This window comes from Penicillium rubens (assembly GCF_028828025.1).
Source record: "Penicillium rubens strain IBT 27055 chromosome Unknown utg000002l_segment0_segment0, whole genome shotgun sequence".
NCBI lineage: Eukaryota > Fungi > Ascomycota > Eurotiomycetes > Eurotiales > Aspergillaceae > Penicillium > Penicillium rubens.
The window spans coordinates 854,062-872,915 of NW_026890600.1; the positions used below are offsets into that span (position 1 = coordinate 854,062).

General features: G+C 47.1%; 7 protein-coding genes across 7 annotated transcripts; 4 read left to right on the forward strand and 3 right to left on the reverse strand.

Moving 5' to 3' along the window:
• Window positions 1–104: 104 nt before the first annotated feature.
• Window positions 105–2,303, reverse strand: N7525_002776 (uncharacterized protein; the record flags this gene model as incomplete). The annotated part of the gene is made up of 1 exon (XM_002562436.1): window positions 105–2,303. One exon carries the CDS (start codon window positions 2,301–2,303, stop codon window positions 105–107), a length of 2,199 nt encoding a protein of 732 aa, XP_002562482.1.
• A 127-nt stretch (window positions 2,304–2,430) lies between these two features.
• Window positions 2,431–2,613, forward strand: N7525_002777 (uncharacterized protein; the record flags this gene model as incomplete). The annotated part of the gene is made up of 1 exon (XM_061212439.1): window positions 2,431–2,613. One exon carries the CDS (start codon window positions 2,431–2,433, stop codon window positions 2,611–2,613), a length of 183 nt encoding a protein of 60 aa, XP_061069460.1.
• A 7,131-nt stretch (window positions 2,614–9,744) lies between these two features.
• On the reverse strand, window positions 9,745–11,121 carry N7525_002778 (uncharacterized protein; the record flags this gene model as incomplete). Its single annotated transcript, XM_061212440.1, has 1 exon — window positions 9,745–11,121. The coding sequence occupies one exon, from the start codon at window positions 11,119–11,121 to the stop codon at window positions 9,745–9,747; it is 1,377 nt and encodes a 458-aa protein (XP_061069461.1).
• Window positions 11,122–11,982: 861 nt separating this feature from the next.
• N7525_002779 (uncharacterized protein) lies at window positions 11,983–12,677 on the forward strand (the record flags this gene model as incomplete). The annotated part of the gene is made up of 3 exons (XM_002562441.2): window positions 11,983–12,057; window positions 12,107–12,504; window positions 12,569–12,677. The coding sequence occupies 3 exons, from the start codon at window positions 11,983–11,985 to the stop codon at window positions 12,675–12,677; spliced, it is 582 nt and encodes a 193-aa protein (XP_002562487.2).
• A 1,678-nt stretch (window positions 12,678–14,355) lies between these two features.
• Window positions 14,356–15,048, forward strand: N7525_002780 (uncharacterized protein; the record flags this gene model as incomplete). Its single annotated transcript, XM_002556767.2, has 1 exon — window positions 14,356–15,048. The coding sequence occupies one exon, from the start codon at window positions 14,356–14,358 to the stop codon at window positions 15,046–15,048; it is 693 nt and encodes a 230-aa protein (XP_002556813.2).
• A 1,218-nt stretch (window positions 15,049–16,266) lies between these two features.
• N7525_002781 (uncharacterized protein) lies at window positions 16,267–16,659 on the forward strand (the record flags this gene model as incomplete). The annotated part of the gene is made up of 1 exon (XM_002562446.1): window positions 16,267–16,659. One exon carries the CDS (start codon window positions 16,267–16,269, stop codon window positions 16,657–16,659), a length of 393 nt encoding a protein of 130 aa, XP_002562492.1.
• A 120-nt stretch (window positions 16,660–16,779) lies between these two features.
• N7525_002782 (aminoglycoside phosphotransferase family protein) lies at window positions 16,780–17,738 on the reverse strand (the record flags this gene model as incomplete). Its single annotated transcript, XM_061212441.1, has 2 exons — window positions 16,780–17,132; window positions 17,201–17,738. The coding sequence occupies 2 exons, from the start codon at window positions 17,736–17,738 to the stop codon at window positions 16,780–16,782; spliced, it is 891 nt and encodes a 296-aa protein (XP_061069462.1).
• Window positions 17,739–18,854: the final 1,116 nt, after the last annotated feature.

An 18,854-nucleotide genomic window follows, 5' to 3' on the forward strand; every position in this document is an offset into this window, starting at 1 on the left:
AGATAGAAATCCTGACTGATTCATGCGGACGCGGGCCGGAAATGCTTCATGCTTCATTATCATGCATAATTGTGTTGCTAATCCAATAAAATAAGCACATTACCTCACGTCACACGAAGACGTTTTGGATCTCCTATCTCTGGTTGACATAATCGTCGTTTTACGGCTCGTGGTCGCTGCAAAGGTGGTCGACTTTTTAATGTGGAGCGGTGAAAGTCGATAATCAACGCCCGTCCAAGCTCCTTGTTCCAAAGAACATTGTCACGTCGCAAATCTCTGTGAATGATTCCCAAGGCTCTGATTTCTTTGTTTGATCTGCGAATTTCCCGGTGGAGCGACGGTGTCAGCTCCATCGATGCTGTACTTTCGCCTCCCCAGCCCATGACGAGCATGTGACGAATCTCTCCAGCCCCATGAAGAAAATAAATTTTCGCCAAATCGATCGTACCCAGGAAAACAGGCACAGCAGACCCTTGGGCCTTCCGCAGAATTTGATATACCTGCGCTTCGCGAGAGACTTCATTCCACAGTCCCGAAGTGGTTCCTTTTCCGACGACAGTATAACCGTATATAGTACAGGTCAGTTTGAACGGCGCACCGTACGCCCCGCAACCTCCAAGGGGTGTGCATCTGTCAATATTTTCGTCCAGTTGTGCCTTTAGTAAACGCACCAAATCTTCTGGGGTAATGGGATGATGAAGGTCGTCTTTACTTCGACGATGGAGCATCACATTTGGACAACAGTCATCTAGAACACCGCCAGTCTGCAATCCGACTAAACATCGCTGGGAGCAAAATTGCGCATCGCGATATCGGGCCTGAGTGCCTTGATTATTTCCCGGGTCCTGTTGACGACCTGCTCGTTGGGCAGATGGGGAGGATGTAACTTGGCTGAAGCCCCGTTTCCGGCCCGTTGCTTGGTTTGAATCGGAGCCTGATGAGTCTGGCGACTGCGAGCGATGCTGTACACCCGACGGTGCACAGCTGGCCAGAGACCTTGTAGACACTCGGCGACCTGCCGCCGTTGGGGAATCCGGCGGAGATGACGGTGGTTCGTAAGATGAACTGGATTCCGGACTCGTGTACTCCATTGCTGTACTATCGGAGTGAGGAAGGGTCTGTTGCAGTTCTGCTTTGGGAATCTGAGAACGAGTGTGGTCGAAACTGGTCGTCCAAAGGGGGAGCTCTGATCGTGTGGAATTTCGCCATTCCTGGCCACGCGTAGGTGATCGAAAGGCCATCAAGCACAGACATAGTGTTCTTGCAACAGAAGTCTTCAGTAGCTGAGAATAATATTCATCTTCTGGGTTGACTTCGCTGTTGGGATCACAGAAAAAGTAATAAAGCGTGCTAGGTGTATCACGTGGAACATAGAGTAGGACACGGGCAATCCCATTAGTCACATAGGAATACTCGAGTCCCTCCTGAATCATCACGTGATATTCCTGGACAAGAGTGGAGCAGACAAGTCGCTCTGCATTGTACCTCAACTTCGCTTCCTGGTTTGTCGGTATTTTGTTTGATTTGACCATATCCTTCCATAAGTCCATTGGTCGGAGACCCAGACGGATGGTGGAGACGGAAAGCTTGTGGGGCGGCTTATACTCGACAGATGTGAGGAGAGTGGTAGTGTTGCCGTCGACACGATGGATGCAGAACTGATCAGGTCTCGGGTTGTGTACACTTGACGGTTGGCTTGCATCTACTTCAGCTTCGTTCTCGTTTAGGGAATTCGTATGATTGTTGAACTGGATTCCATCGCCGAGGCCGAACTCGTCGCGAGCAGCGAGTAGTTTGCACAACTTTGTTATTATATCGTAGACGTGTTCCTCCACGGCAAACCGCTCATAAGCCTCCAGTTCTTGCTCGCTGCTTATAGGCTTACGACCCAGTAGTCGGCCTAATCCTTCTAGCTCAGACAAAGATGAGAACAAACCCGGCGGCCCCCCCGGTGACAACTGCAGGTAGCTGTAGACGGAACTGTAGAGCTCCGACAATTGTGCTGGGCAGTCTGTCCAATGTTCCAACCGCGTCGGGCAATATTTCCCCGTGGGAAGAGGTATTTTCCCGGTAGTCGAGCGAGATGGTGTCTCGACTCTCAGCGGTCGGGAGAGCAAGTCATGGGAATGGCGCAAGAATTCCACGAAAGTGGTCGGTCGGGTGCGCTCTTCAGCTTGTTCGCGTCTCTCTTTCTCCTGTCTGCCTTCATCTTCGGCCTGTTTTTGTCGCTCTTCGGCCTCTTCGCGTCTCTTTTCCGCCTGCAGAAAAAGAGCCTTGTAATCTGGCGAGTTGTTGTCGGCCATCGATGTGTCGGAGGGGGAAATAGCTTGAGACAATCGCGACAGGTCTAGATGGGTGTGTGCTTGATCCAGGAGCTGATGTCAGCCGATCACGGTGTCCGGTAGAAGTATTTCCCCGAGAAATGACGCAATGTTTGCGGTGAACTGGGTCGGTCGCATCGCCCTGTGTCGTAGGGGTCGCATCCGCCTCAACTCGGATCGCTTGAGACGGAGAGATGTGGCAGCGATCGAGAAGGCCAAACAGTGTGTTGGGTTGGAGTCACCGTTCTGCGGCTTCTCGGAGCCTTTGTTGTTCTTCAAGCCGACGTCGTGATTTGGCGATTGTTTCCTCCATCCCTTGCTGAAAAAATCTTCAGTAGATAATCGAATGATGCAAATTGAAGTCAACAGACAACAGAATAGGGGCCCGCTGGCTGGCCAGTGGAACGGACTGTCATGGAGGAACCCAGCTTACTCACCCCTGGGCTAGTTAGTTAGGAGTCTATTGGTGCCTCAGGCATTAACATGCTTTGGCCTTGGGTTGATTTCAGTGTCTGCTCCAAAAATACACACCGGCTCGATGGTACCTAGGTGGGCCTCGTCAGTACATAGATAAATTCGGTCCTCCTTCCAAATACTCAGCAAGTACAGTCACCGTAGCGAGATCATTATCTCAATTGCATCTCTCGCGAGGCCCGCATTCCGTCCTCCAATAAAGGCCGTTTGCTCCGAAGGATAACTATGTGTGACATCGCTGAGAGGAAGGTGCACAACGAAGCTAGCAGTCAGCGAAGTTCTTTTAAAATAGAGAGAATAAGCTTACCTCTCGCTGTCCGTCTGTTTGACAAAACACGCTTCGGTATGCTCTAGGCTTTGCGGTTAGACATCATACAATCATTCCAGGGGACTTCATGGGAAAGTAAAAAGACGTACCTGACTTATCTGGGTAGCTAAGGCCTTGTAAGGAATAGGATCTCTGCACGCGTCGCTGAACTTTGTTCACTGACACAACCTGCAATGATCATTAGATAAAAAATACTTGGAGGGCCGACGTCTACGAGGTATTTATAGGGACAAGCCTTGCTTGGTCCTGGTGGTCTCTGACAGTATCAGCAGTTTTGAGCAGGTACTAGTAGAATCAGGGAGCCCGCAGAAATATATCAAAAATGCCGAAGAGATAACCACTCACATAAAAAAAAAGACCTTCATTCCCATCACTTAAAGCTTGTGTAGATACACTACCCCAGGGGCTATATCCGCCGCATTAGATGCCTCATATTTCAATATTTATGCCCTCATTCTTCGTTGCTGATTCCAGCGAAAATAATCCTTTGTCCCGTATTCTTACCCACTCTCTAGACCGCACTTTTCTTTGGAATTGATGAATATCAGCACGTATGCATGATGTTCTGAACGGAGATATGTCTTATCTGGTAGATCAGTCATTTCCTCATCTTCCCCAAGATCCATCAACCTCAAAAAGTTTGAGCTAAATAGCTTCTCATCATATGCCTCAAAATTTCCCCCGATCCATTGGCCATGTCGTTCCATCGTTGACTACCACTCACTAAGGCTTAATTAAAGCCCAGCCAAGTATCCTAGCTAGAACGGATTGTATGCCTCATCTTTTGACAAGCCGACTTCAACACGAACTGGTTATGTTCGAATTAGTAGTTTCGTGTTGGCCTGCGTTAGCGGTGATATGCTCTCTACCAGGGCAGTCCCTATGGCTAGCTGACATAGTAGACCACGCGGTCGTGTTGTTCAATATTAAGCCCTTGCATTCTTGAGGGCATACAGCTATATTGGGTCCTGAATCCCCACCGAGCCCCACGGATCGCCACCAATAAAATTTCGGTGGCGTCATTGCTCTGGCTCGGTTCCCAAGAACGGGTTAACCACGTCTTCATTTTGTTGCCCACACTTATTGCCCGTATTTCAATTTGTATTCCTAATATTAATTGCCCATTCCGGAGCCCACATTTTACCCGTAGGAAAGACTTGAGATCCCAGGAGCAGCGAAGCTCCCAGAGCTATCCTATACGTCCCTGGAGTCGATAGGGCCTGTGTACGAAACTGCTTCTCAATTAACGCCCCACCTCGAATTTGCGCGACCGGCTAGCCCCTCTCTTACTGTAGTTAAGAGTGCCACTAGACCGTAATCAGTGATATATTACATCATACTAGCTTTGCCCTCGTCACTTCAAAAACCATACAGTATACCAGTTCTGGGGATGTCTTCTTCCCTCACCCCGAGTCCTCTCCCAATAATCGCATCAGTCCTACATTACTCGATCTATCACCATTCTACGTAATATCCGCAGCTTTTTACAATATATATGCAAATCATAGGATAGGGAAGAAACAGAAACGAGCTTCTGCATACAAGCGTGACAAAACATCATCCACAAAATCGAGGGGGATAATCCTCCTTCGACAGCTTTACAGAATGGTGCGCCCTGCTGCCATTAGCAACTCCGGCAATAAGACAAGATATACCGATGTGCAAGACCTGTGATCTCAGAACAAGGACAGTAAAATGGAGGAATAGGCTAGGCTGTCCCGTGAGCTTGATGAGGTAGTATAGCAGAGTACACACACCGAAGCAAAGTAGCTTTGTCAGCAGCGACACGTGGCTGAGACGGGACGATCCGTGATCTACCCACCCTTGTGCTCGTAGACTTCGAGACTAGTCCCAAAAAGGGAATCTATGTGACAAACTAACGCAATACATGAGATATATGCAATGATCTTATCTGGTCGAGGCACAACGTCAGTTGCAGCACAACACAACACGAAAGTAGAAGTTTCCTCGATGGTCCCCAACGCAAAAATATCATCTGAACAACTGTAAATGGCCGTCTTAACAAATCAACAGATCGGAAGAAGTATCATGCATAAGTATGCCATCACTAGTGGTTACACATTTCAGCCCGATGTTACACGGAAGTATCGAGCTTTTGACTTTGCTTTGCACTGACAGCAAATTTATTCTAATTTGAGAGGATCTTCATGGAAGAACAACGATTGACGCTGGCTATGACGGGCTTCCTTCTGTCAGAGAGTCAGCGTATGTCCGACATAAATAACCCCTGAAACCACGCAGTAGATAGATACGTAGCACAGCTTTGCCGATTCAATTCAGGTAGATCTACTTGCACTCCTCGCTATTCAGCTCCATTATCGTATTTTATCTCGACAACCAACAGAGAAATCCACGGATCAGCACAACAATCACCCATCTCTTCCGTGAAACAGCCTGGAGTTTCTTCATTAGAATTATTTAGAATCATCACGAAGAGGATACCGTCCTCAGATGACCTGCGGCCGCCTCTGGGAACGGCAAGTACTAGGCTTGATTGGCCCAATTTTACTGCCAGTTCCACTTTGGAGTGCCAGGCCTCGGAGAGCGTGTTTAGTGTCGTCTCTCAAGAGACCATGATCTGTTTCCAGTGGTCCGGTCTGGTCCGAGGGCTCGGAATGGAGCGGAGGTACCAGGCTGAACTAATTTCGGGCCAGAGACCCGGGGGTGCGAGAGTATTAGGAAAATGCACGGACCTTATGTCTAGATGGAGAGGGTGATGTTGTTTAACCAATCCTATTCAATCAACCCGACTTTTTTCTACGGAGAGGACAGCGTCTAATGACCTTCTCACCACTTTAACGGCTTCATGTTTAAACACTTGAATTTGTAATTGCTACAGTATCACCACCTCCGTTTTTCCACTAACATTTGTTGAACTTACAATTAGGCAGGCCTTCTGTATCCTGGACCAGTTCATTTAATCTGATCAAGAGACTGTCATCAATTAATTGAGAATCAACGGTAGGCCGTGACAGCAGCCCCTCAACTACCTCGGCAGGTGGGTGTTGAAGCGAAGCTGCACTAAGTTTGCACGTCTGTCTGCAGGCAGCATCTAACTTCTGTAAGTATTGAGTACAATGCTCAGTTTCGGACCGGCTTATTACCCGGAGAGCTCCTTCCGCCAAGCAAGAAAACCTTCCTTTTCTGCTCCCCAGGATGTTCCTCGTTCGCAACGGCACTCGGAACTCCCAATCATTTTTGAGATTCACCTTATCTCCAACTGAAACCGACGACGATCATCACATGGCTCGCGAAGGCTTCTAGAACTTTCGAGTAGCAGACCAATCACGCATTGCACTTCCTATGCCTGCTCCCAGAATAGCAACCCAAGGCCAAAAGAGAATGCTAGATGCCTCAGAAAGCTTTCTGGCAATTACAATGACCTACAGGGAGGACACTAGTGAACATCGGTAAAGCAGCAATAAGCGCAATTCCTTGTTTGCTATACATAACTTGAATAGAAGACCTGCTTGCGCCTTGGCGAATTGCCTCTATAGCTGTTAACGATTTACCTAAACGAGGCTGGCTCACCCTAGCTTCCCTATGGCAGTTCGCCCGCGGGAGAAAATCGACACTGGCATCCAGCGATGAAGGTGCTCGAAACACACGGAGTGAGGTATTGCCAATTTCGGTCTAGTCACACTCTCAACAAGAGTAAGAGATACGCTAACCATATCCGGCCACTTTCGTCGACAGTGCTGTAAATCGGCGGGACAGCCAGTAGGGTTACCGAGTTCTTCTACCCATACGACGGTCCGGCCCTACTCCAAGGTGGAGAAAGGAGTAGCCGTGAGCCAATCATAAATTAGAAACGCTTTGCTCCCAGAATAACGAAACCGGCAATGTTCACCTATTTTATTCTTAAGCCAATTCTAATTTACTCTTGTGCCATTCAATGGTCTTACCAAGTTATAGCAAAATTTCACATTCAAATATATAAAAGCGATCAAGATGGCACTACGCAGCCCCTTTATTGCAGTATTTAAGCTAGAAGATTTGCCTAGCTTGGTTCCCTTAAGCCTGCCACAACCACTTGTTGGCCTGAGGATAGGGGAAACTAAATATCTAGCTCAGGCTTGTGCTTGCCGCCAATGATGTCTCCACACTCTCTAATATGATCTCGGTAGCTCTCCTTCGTAAATTTTCGGCGCCAGTGTAGTGGACGGCCGTAATGATGTGGTTTTCAAGCAATACAATGAAACTTCCATTGCGGATCTGCCACGCGAGCATCAAAAACTGGTGCTCGAATAATTCCCATAAAACGCAGCGGACTAGATGAAAACCCGTCAAACGAGTCTTCAGACACATGGCGGTTTCGCTCCAGTGAATATCGACTTTCGAGATTGGTGAATTTCAAGTATCTTGTTAAGACTCTCTGATGCGCATTGCTTCATTGAATTGCTGTCCCCGTGCACAACGATTCCTGCCTCACGTGCAGCAGAATGATCAATTAATGTAATTCGACGGCGACATTTAATTCCTCGAGATGAGTAGCGACCAGGAACACTCTTGAAAGAAGGAAGTTTTGCTAGATATTCGGATCGAAGTCCAAATTTCCGGATCACGTCGCTTCGTAGGAGTGGCAGGTAGTCGGTCTTCTCGGTAAAACAGAGAAAACAAACGCGACGACAAGTGACTAGGTATAGGTAACCACCAAAGTCACCCTAGCTGTTACAATCAGCTGTATGCAGCTTATCATATAGATCTTGACATGAAAAAGAAAATCCGGTTCTGATGCTGAGACATCCTCGGATCGAGGCTGGCGCGTGCACAATGATTTGTTTGTATTGTGGGATCTGATCTACGACCAGCCTTGCTCGTCTGTTGACGCGTCGGAAATGAGTTATTGACTGAATACCAAGCCGTAGAATGATCATTTGAAGGACTTACAGGGCACAATATCCAACGATCCAAGTCCGTAACGCGAAACGCGTCAATTATGACCGTTATCTAGATGACAGAGACTTTCAATATCATCTAGCGTGTGATCGACAATACCAAGAAATGTATATGTCGACTCGCTTAGCTTTTGGACTGCTGCCATAATACCAGAAGGAGAATAAGTGCTGATTCTCGAAGGTGTTTCGTCGATTTAATGAACGACGGAAGGAAGGACATATAGCCAAGAAGATATCCTATATTGGTTACGCGGAAAGATGTTATTCCGATAAATGTTCCGATATACTCTGTCATGATCGGCGATGTGATAAATGTGCCATTGGCAAAGAAAACAAGGGAATGGATTTGAGACCAACGCGGATGCTCCCAAAAGGCATATGATCTATTGGTGTAGTGAGCTGTTTCTTGTTATCACTAAGCCTTCGCCTTCGCGATAGCACAGCTCCCATGACTTTCGGATTGGACTTACCTATTTGGTCTTTTTCGACTGCCGTATTTTGGCACAGATTATTACCCCGCTGAGGGTTTTTTCAAGCCCCGCCACTACCTCTTCGTTCCAATTCCAAATCTGCGAAGTTATGTTCCGACGTTTACTAAGAACTCGGCTTGACTAAACGGTTTTTAGTCTAACTGCGATCTGGTTGCAACTAGCGTCCTCTTCTGACGAACACATTTTTCGATTTAGGCGACCCAGGTATGTAGTCCATTACTTCCTTTTATGGGGTCCCCAGAACCGGATAAGCTGAGAATCATGATGCTATCTAGACGAAAATCGGGCTTGCTGCCTACGCTTCAGGATCTGACCCCCGATGGATCAGCTTGCCGACTTCCTTTCTGGCGCGCACTGGCGGCAAACAGGCCAGAACACATTTTTTTGCGATGACTCCGGCTTGGCAGAGATTTGGATTAAAGTAGCTGAATACTTTCCCAAACAACTCAAGGGATGCGGGCTACAGGCATGGAAAATCACCGGCACGACAAAGATGGTAGAACAGAAGGGGTTCATTAAACCTGTGTCAGGAGAAGGCACTATTGTTGGCGGGGAGGCCTTGACACCAGACTCAAGTCCAGTATTTTTCGAAAAAGAAGTTATCCTCAGTGGCTCCCTCCTTTTCATCTTAGCCATTCCTCAAAGCCCAAGCCCAGCATGATGATGTATGCACCAACCGAATCATGTGGATATCAATGTCTCAACCGCTCCAGCGTATGGACTGAATCTCTGTGCTTGGGTGGGACAATTGGAAGACGCCGCGTCTGTTCGAATATTGCCATTACCATAGTTTTGGTCCATCGTGGAATGTGTGGCTGCATAAGGGGTGAACTGGGGAAAGTTCGAGGATAGGATGGTGTCCACGGTGCCAGGGAAAAAGTCGGAATATAGTATATCTGTCTCGATATCCATGGATCTAGGCAAGTAAAATTGCGGTGATGTGGAAGGTACAACCGTGTCAATCGAGGAAGGAAGAATGAATTGTGGAAACGCAGAAGGATGCACGGTCGCCATTGTTCCTGGCTCAGGTTGGACTGCCCGATTGACATCATGTGTGATTGTCTGTGACTGAACATGTGGTAAAGTACTCGCCGAATCTGTTATCACCTCTCCCATGCTCCATGTTGACTGGATCGTGCCTTGCTGATTGCGACTGGCGCCAAATTGGCGTGTTCTTTGGTCTTGATGTAAAACTGAGTAAGTTAGTTGTATTAATCGTAGTCGCTGAAAGCCAGGAAGGACCCACTGGTTGAGTTGTCACCAAATTCGTGTGATTCGTCCAAGTGCTCATTAGACCGGGAAGGTTGATGTACCTCGGATATTAACGGCTCGTCCAAATTCCCGCTGAATACCATTTGACTTCTATCTTCGGTGCTCGTTGGAGTGGAATGATCGAGTCCGTTCGAAGGCAAAACTTGTTCTACTTGGGTTGTGTTGGCTTTCGGTGACCCATTCTTTTCTGTCTGTGCCTCAGATTGGTAGAGTGTGTCCCGCATAGCCAGACAATTCGCTCTACAGTAAGATTCGAAATCCGACTGCAAACTTTCTGACCACGCCGCAGCTTCTTTTACGGAATGAAAAGAAGATCTCAGCGAGCGATGGCTATGTGCATAATCTCTAGAGCCGAGATGGACGTCTTTCGGAATGAGGAAATCGATGAGTTGAGGTAATTGTTCAACTGTCAGCAACTGGAATCGATGAAATTCGAAAACAGCCACCACAGAAAATAGGCCTCCAGTGACCTCCTCTGGAGCAGAATCCCCTAGGGCTTCCTCTGTCAAGCGCTTAAACAACAGTTGAATTGTTCCTTGACAAAGCGCTTTGTTGGCCACACTGCGATCTGTGTCACAACAGCCAATATCTCTCAGATACTGAGATATTTTGCCTTGCCGTTTCTTAGATCTTTGTACTTCTGATCCACAGATTTGAGAGTAAAGTTGATCAACTCTGGTAGACCAGCCTCGTTCGCGCTCCCATGCCGTGAATTCTCGAGCAAGTGAGACCTGACATAGTCCTTTCAAGAGTCTTTCCTTTTCGCTGGGGGTCTTGTTCCCATCAATTCGCTTGATGTGATCCAGGCGCATGTAGAAGCTCCCTCGGCCTTGAACATTGTCGAACAAGTCAAAGAGCGACGATGTATTCTGAGAAAATTCCACGAACTTTGGAAGGTGTTTCTCTATAGCTTGCAATAGCTTGGCAAGTCGAGTCTCTAAGGCTGGTTCTCTTTTGCGCTTTCTTGTATTGACTTGAGCCAAGGCGTTGAGAGTTTCAGGGTCAGCGTCATGATTTCTTTCGGTCGGGTCGGCGGCAGCATGCGACTGTTCCTCGAGAACACTCGCTGGGGAGTAGGAGGACTCCCCGAGCTGGCGAGAAGAGTGGTTCTCGAGGTTTTCATTGTTACAAAAGGGCAACGGCTCTGCTTGTATGTTGGAGCTCGCTGTGGTGTTATTGTGAGATTTGACGGCGAGAACGGATCTGACCTGTTCTAACGTTTGGAGCGTGAGGTCACGATGGGCCTGGAGTATTTCCTTCGAAGACTTGAGAAGCACCCGCAAAGCCGATATGGTTTCAGCTTCAGAAACAGGCATTTTCATAAGAGCGAAGTTCCAAGTTGGGGGGGTTAGGGGGGAGGCTCCACTGGGCTAACGATGAGGGAGAACACCTGGTTTTGGAGAGTGAGAAGGGCAGTAAGGGGCACATGCTTCGAGGAGCCAATGAATGCGTAGATTGTTAGATCGCGTTATTTTCATAAGAGCGAAGTTCCAAGTTGGGGGGGGTTAGGGGGGAGGCTCCACTGGGCTAACGATGAGGGAGAACACCTGGTTTTGGAGAGTGAGAAGGGCAGTAAGGGGCACATGCTTCGAGGAGCCAATGAATGCGTAGATTGTTAGATCGCGTTCTAACAACCTACGCATTCATTGGCCTCTGGCTTCGCGGGAACACATGCCTAGTCGTAGGTCTGGACTGATCGGCGACTCCTGGGCCTTTCCCCGCTTTAGTGCTTTGGGTTTGCTTTGGCTTCGGAGGCATGAGACCGACCAAAAGAATAGATATGTCAAAGAGAGTGCACCAATTATTTCGGATAGACAATTACTCGATTCCTGATATGACTGGCTACGAAGGGTTTGAGCACAATATTTCGAGCCTCGCTCAAATTGTTGGATCAATTTTGGAATTTTGACTTTATGTGACTTTCACTATCCTAGACCTGTAATCAGTGGCATATGCAAAAGAAATGACAAGTCTGCTGGATCATCATGATATAAACTACTGTTTCTCAGGTTTATCCGAATCTTTGACCAGGATTTCACGACTGCAAGACCATGGTCTGCTTGAGCCTACATAGAGTTCGTTGTGTTTTTTCGAACTGCATATCATCCTTTCTCTTTTCCCCGGGAAACTCGCGCGAAACGCTTTTATTTGGAGGCCCAGATCCCAATCGAAGTAACATGCATGAATCTACGAAAGGCACCAAGCCTGACAATGGTGTTTCTACCAGAGATTCAGCGCCGATTCGCTTGCACGTAAGCTGTCCTTTCCCCCACATTGACCACCGAGACCTAACCCAACAAGACTGTGCGGATTTTGTTTTCTCACGATATAACTCAACTTATGAAAGACATCAAAAGAAATGGCCTCGACGATGTGGTCCTTGATGCCATTCCTCTTCAAGGGCTTGGCGCCCAGCATCAAGCCCAGGATGACCATGGCAATACGAAGAATGAATTTCAAGTGGACCTCGCGGTTGATGAGTCTGGCATTTTACGGGTTCTGATGAAATATGGGGTTGTAAAATTCATTCCCTTAAGCAGCGATGACCCAATTGTCTTGCAACAACCGACAACGGACCCTGACTTGAAGAAAGCTCTTTGTTACCAGCACCTACACTCAAAATACCTGCAGGAATATGGAAAAAAGCGAGACTTGGCAGAAGTCTTGGGATACGAGATGCACAAGTATTTGAAGAACTGGTATGATGACTGTCTCCGAGACATTACGAGGCGCCTAGAACAACTCGGATATTTTTGACCAAAGGGGAACTGTGGCATCCGTCACATCCACGAGGCCCGAGGGCTACGGTGGCCACGGCAGGTCCGAGCAACGGAACCTCAGCCGGGGTGCCCTCCGCGGTCGAACTGTATAGATATATAATTAAATTCAAATAAGCAAAAAGTCAAAGTTTGAAGGCGCCGTTTCACACATAATGCCTTGGTATCGATCTTGAAGTATTCTCCTGACTTCACTGTAGTAAGGCCAACGCAAGAAAATAATCAAGTCCTGCGATGCTTTAGAAGATGAAGCATCAAAATGCCAAGTCATCAGCGCTAGCATTAAAACAGTACCATAACTGAGATCGGGTAATATATTTCCCACGTGGACGTGTAAGTCATTTTCGAGATAGGGTTCCTGGGGTCTCCTGCGTTTCAGAGTGTTGCAGACATCTAGCAACATTTCAGCATCTTGGCTGAGGTTTTCCGAGGGCCACCGTTCCAAGGGTGATGGAGAGGCAATTCTCAAGGAGAGCATTGCCTCCAAAGTAATTTTTGCAGGCCCATAGAGGATTTGGGTAGGAATCGGGGCGGGCTTCTGATGTGAGCATACCATCGTCACTAGAGAGAGGGGCGGGTACTCACCATGGCTAGACCTTTGGTAATGACCAGGCGCAGTTGATGGCCACCTTGGACAGTAGAAATATGTCCCTTTATAGCCTCCCGGGTTGAATAAAGAAGCACCAGCTTAAGCTCAAAACCTTTCCATTGATGCTGTTACCACATACTCGTCTGCATAATTTGAATCTGTTTGACAAATCGGCCCCATGGAGTGCTTGTCTTCTACCTCGCTTCGATTGCTTCTAGCAAACTGCATGCAGACATTTTGGGGACCCAAAATCGAGAACAAAATAGACGAGGACCTAGAGCAAAAGATCCCAAATGCTGCCAACCTCTATAGGTTGACTGAACCTGCGATATATGGGCCGGAAAATACCAAATCTACATCTAGCCTTGAAAGGCCGCTACCAGTTTGCAATCCGCAAATAGAGAAGGGAGAAGCGTCGCAAATTAGTCTAATTAGAGACTGTTATAGTGAGTTTTTCCTCTATAACGCGAAACTTTTGATAATGCCTTCTCACTCTGCCACCTTTCAGAAAACAGACCTCAAGCGGACCCTATACAATCAGACGGCAACACAGATAGCAACATCATTATGCTCCCTTACATCCCTCCAAACGTTCGACTTGTCAACGGCAGGATTATTGATAGGGAGCGAGATACACCGATTTCTAAATGGTCAATCACACAATGGGAAGAAGATCATCGTTGAACGTGGTGCTTAGTCTTAGTTAGTTTACTAAGCTTCTAGTATATCATCTTCTGATTTCACTTTATTCTTAGGCGTTTTGATTTTTAATGGCTTCTTGATATCTAAGCCTCCGATATCAGCTATTGACTAAGGCGAATTCCCCCCCGGCACTTCTGTAGCATAATATACCACCATAATATGTTAATAACTCAGGGATGCTCTTCTAGATGATATATCATAATGGACATCGTGGAGTGATCTGCTGTGAATAGTGGGTATATAGGAGACTAGAATGTGCGAGATAGTTCCGGCTCCACATGAAAAAAGGAAGTAGTGAATTGGAATTTTGTTAGAAAAGCTAGCTGATGATTTTGTCCGAGAGATGGACGAGTTAAGTTTTAGGGTTAATGGTGCTTAATATCATATACTATTAAATTGTGAGTTGGAAGAGACATGAGTGGCAATATATAAGTGGCATAACCTCCTTCCATTTCTAAAATATTTTTTCCCTATACTCAGCTATGTCGACTGCAATAAGCAACGCCGGTCCCCCTTTGGAGTACCAGTCCAGTCCCGAGCGGATCGATGGGGCCACTGTCAATATTCCACTCGACAGTCTGGAAGAACTTTACCCCGACATTCAACGCTTCACAGCTATGGCTCTCAAATTTTCCTACCACCCCGGTAGCCCATCTGAGCCAAGAGTTTTGTTGATCGAGCGAAACGGCAAAAATAGCTCATGGGGTAATACCTGGGAGCCAGGAGGAGGAACTCCAGACAAGGAGGACCCGACTATCATCCATTCTGCGGCCCGAGAAAGCGGGGAGGAGACGCAAATCTGGCCTGAAAGATTTGCTAAAGATGCTATCACGTGTTCTTTCTATCACGAAGATAGAAAAACCGGCGATATAGTCCTTATGCGCACGCTCGGATTCATCATAATCGACAACGAAAAGACGATGGCGCAACGAGTCTGGTCCAGCGAGATGCAACAGCCGATCGGCCAAAGTTCCGTCGAAATCAGTGATGAGCATCTCGATCATTGCTGGTTCACTGAGGACGAAGTTCGCAGTGCTGCTCTATACGTGAAAGGCACTCCACCGGGTCCTTTCGCTATGATTCTGGCCAAAAAGGACATGGTTTTACTTGCCTTTGAGTTGTTCAGACAATCCCAAGGCCAGAATGTGCCACCTTCATTTGATATAGTGCGCTAGGACGAGGCGACAATGTAAGCGGAACGGGGCAAAATGAATGAGTTCCTTAGGCGCCCTAATGATGCTACATGGAGAAAGCTTGGTATTATTTTTCGATTTTGATCTTTGTCCGGAGCATTAAAACGGTAATCTACCGCTAGCAATTGATTGGTCAGACAAATCCACTTTCCCATACAAATTGTACCTATGTCATTTTGGGCTTAGCAGAGAATCTGGTATTGTCTCTACCGGTTATCGGCGCAGTTTGTCTAATAGTGACTTGTCGCTAAGCGCAGTGATTATGGGCCACTCATGTTGCTTTCCCAGCCCATCTACTTTCGAGAGAACAGCCAAGCAATTCATTGATGGATTTCCCGAGTTGTTGTAGGACAGCGGTAAAATGCTAGTGGCATAGAGTGACAGCACTTGAACCGCACGGGTCTGGTGGTTTGTTGGGCGCTGTTTCGGGATCCCTCCACAAACCGAAGCAGCTTCGAAAACACATACTTGGTTTGACTTCCGATCAACTTTTGCTGTTAATTGTCAATAAACATTGTGACTTTCTACGGACAGGCTTCGCTCTTCTTTCTGCTGTCCATCTATCCTAAAGGGCAATCTATTTTACCTTCAATGCAAGGAATACAACCGGAGGTTTCATGCTGCGCGTCTCGCTGTGCAATGCAACCTGTGAACGGGATTTTCACCTATATTGCATTGCATTGCATTTCATGTTCGTGCCAATCATGGCCAAAAATGCAACGTAGCGCGGGGTATTCTATGTGGAGCGAGACGCGCACACGAACGTGACATTTCAGTGGAGTTAGCGTCCGATCTGTTTCGTTGGATGCGAAAGCTTAGTCGAGAGTATTGGAACTAAAATGCTATTGTATCTATTTTTATTACCATTGCATAGTATGCGCCGGACGGCTTGATTCAGACAAAGCGCTACAAGTCGTCCGTTGGCCATTGGTTATTGCTGTTCAACCCTTCTTTCTCGGCGTATCGCTTAATTGATGCCTCGGAGATTATTAACAGTGCTTGGTTCGAAACCATCCAGAGTGCTGAACCAGTGAAAGTGCTCTTAGCCATTTGTGGGATCGATGAGACCATGAGGGGCAAAATCTATAAATTGAAGGTGAAGTTCCTCCTACCAATATCCCAAGTCTCAATACAGAACAAGCTGGTTGATGTACAATTTTGAATCCTATACTAAAAAATACTCTCACTTTGTTTCCCACCATGACCACCGAAACGACGACCTACAACGTCTACCGAGTCTATTTCAAACAGATCGACAAGCCCGATCACCAAGGCATCGCCCTTGTTCCTGCACAGATGGCGGACCAAGGACGTGGAAGATTCTACCATGTCACAGGTGACCTGGGCCTGGGCATGGATTATGACCCGCGTCCCGGGTACAATTTTCGGGGAACGAAAAGCTACAAAAGCTCGGCATTTCAATTTCAGATCCCGAAAGAGAAGCTCTCCGAGTTCGAAGGGATTGCTGCAAAACAGAGGGTTCCTCACGATCCACGTGTCCTCACGGACAAGAATCCTTCCCCGCCACCTCGGAATTGTTCTGATTGGGTTGACGATGTGTTGAAGGAGGCGAGGAACAAGCTAGTGGGATGAGGCTTTGGTTATACATGTGGAACCAAGGGCATAGTGCCGGGAGTGGATGAGAGTGGATTGGATTGCAGATTCCTCAAGGAGTTATTGTATTTAGCAATCCGGACATGAAGCAGTTCCTAACTAAATCAATAGCTTTTCCATCAGGAAAGAGTGCATGAAAAATTCAGCGTGATACGGTTGAAGAATTTGCATGAGGTAATCCGTCCAATCACTTTGCCAGCCCCAGGTAAGTAGAGCCTTTGCGAATTCCCAGTATTCTGGATACCAACCACTTAGCTCCCAGTCGATAATGGCGACCACATTTCCATCTTTCACCATAACATTCTGAGGCCGGATATCACCATGTGTGAATAAGATGCGGTGGGATTGAGGAAGCATTCCACTGAGAAAACTTGTGATGTGGCGTTTTGGCGCATTCTTTTGATAGGTGTTGATCAGAGCCGTGTTAAAGTCTTGCTCCGAATCGAATGGGCCTTGAAAAGGAATTAGTTCAATTGAAGAGGTCACTGCGTGTTCTATTCCCAAGGTCTGGGTGTTCTACCTTTGTCAATAGAGGTCGATAAACTGTGGTCAGTAACAGGACCATGATCTATGGACCCAATATAACCAACGTTCCCCATATCACGGATCTCTTGGATATAGCTCGCAAGTTGTCTTGAAATATGGGATTTGGTGGAGACGTCGAAAGTGTCCCAAGCTGTGTGGAGTGTTTCACCGGCAACGAAACTCATGAAGATGTAGGTATCGTAAAGGCCCCCGTAATCGCCAGCATCACGATCAATTGGACCGTACGTATAATATGCGAAAACTTTAGGTACAGGAACCCCTGTACTCTGCGCAACATGAATCATGGTTTTGGCCTCGGTAATGTTGATATGAGCACCAAACTTGACGACGACTTCAGGTGATATCTTCACGATAATGACACCTTGGCAGAAGATTAGGTTGCTTTGGTCCCGACAAAATTGGTTGACAGTATCAGGATGCGGCAAGCAAAACCCAGGGGCACAGTATTGCACATTCAACTGAGGCTCGGAAGTCGAAGGTTGAGAACTGCTCAACGTTGTAGTGGACGCCATGTTTCTAGGCCCAAGAGGATATTTTCGGTACGGATGACAGGCGCGGGTGACAGGGAGAGGAAAATATAAAAGATCGCAGAGTCGAGCATGGAAGAGGTCAAAACATACGACTCGGGCCATGAGTCACGTGCGAGCAAGCTACTCGTGACAGTTCGTTTTGTGCCCTTCTAGAATCGCCCTGTCCTAGGACCCATGGTAATGTTCCACGGCAACTATCAGCATGGCTCCTAGAGCACAAGGCGCACCAATAAGCAGACTGTGTCGTTCCCCGAACGACAATTGTGTTTTGGCTCTTTTGCTTCCTCCGTATATATATTTGGAGGAGACTAGCCACCCACAGTGGGATTGTTGTCGCGAGGGTTTGCGATGGAGATAAGAGATACTGTAATGACGAGAGGAAATTGTTTGTCGACAGAGCATGGCTTTGGGGCTCTTGGGCTGGTCGCCCTCATGTGCTGGGATGCTCTCAAGGCCCTCATCATATCACACACAAGCAAAAGGTTGCTTGACCAATCAGAAACACTAGTTCCGTCCCCACTTCTACTAACATACACTGTCTTTCGGAAAGTCTGTATTTCCGTCTTTTTGATTTTTTGATTTAAAAAAAAAAAAAAAAAAAAAAAAAAAAAAAAAAAAAGAAAATTAATTTTGCGCCAATGCGTAGCGGCGTCATACTCCATGAGTGGGGGATAGAATGGCAGTCATTCTTATCTTATTTGCTGAGCGCCTAAGGTCACAACACCGCGCATCTCTATTGGATCATCATTCAGACGGACTGTCGGAGTGAGATATTCGACCATGTTAATAAGCATGATTGGAAATAGTTGCACTCTGTGGCATGTATATACGGAGCCATATTACCTGGCATAAAGTAAATTCATCTGGACAGAAAAAGCGCCACCAGAGATAAACCAAAATTCAATTCTAATCAACTATTGATTGCGCCAGGGAGGAAATACTTCTACCTTGGGGGGTAGAGCAGAGCAAGCCAAAAGAAGAGCAGCCACTCCAAACGACGACCGTTTGTGGCGCCCAATTTGTGGGAGCACCGCCTGTGCGTCAAGGGTTAATCTCAGGCAGATTAGGGGTCAAAACCAGGTTCAACCAAACTCGAGA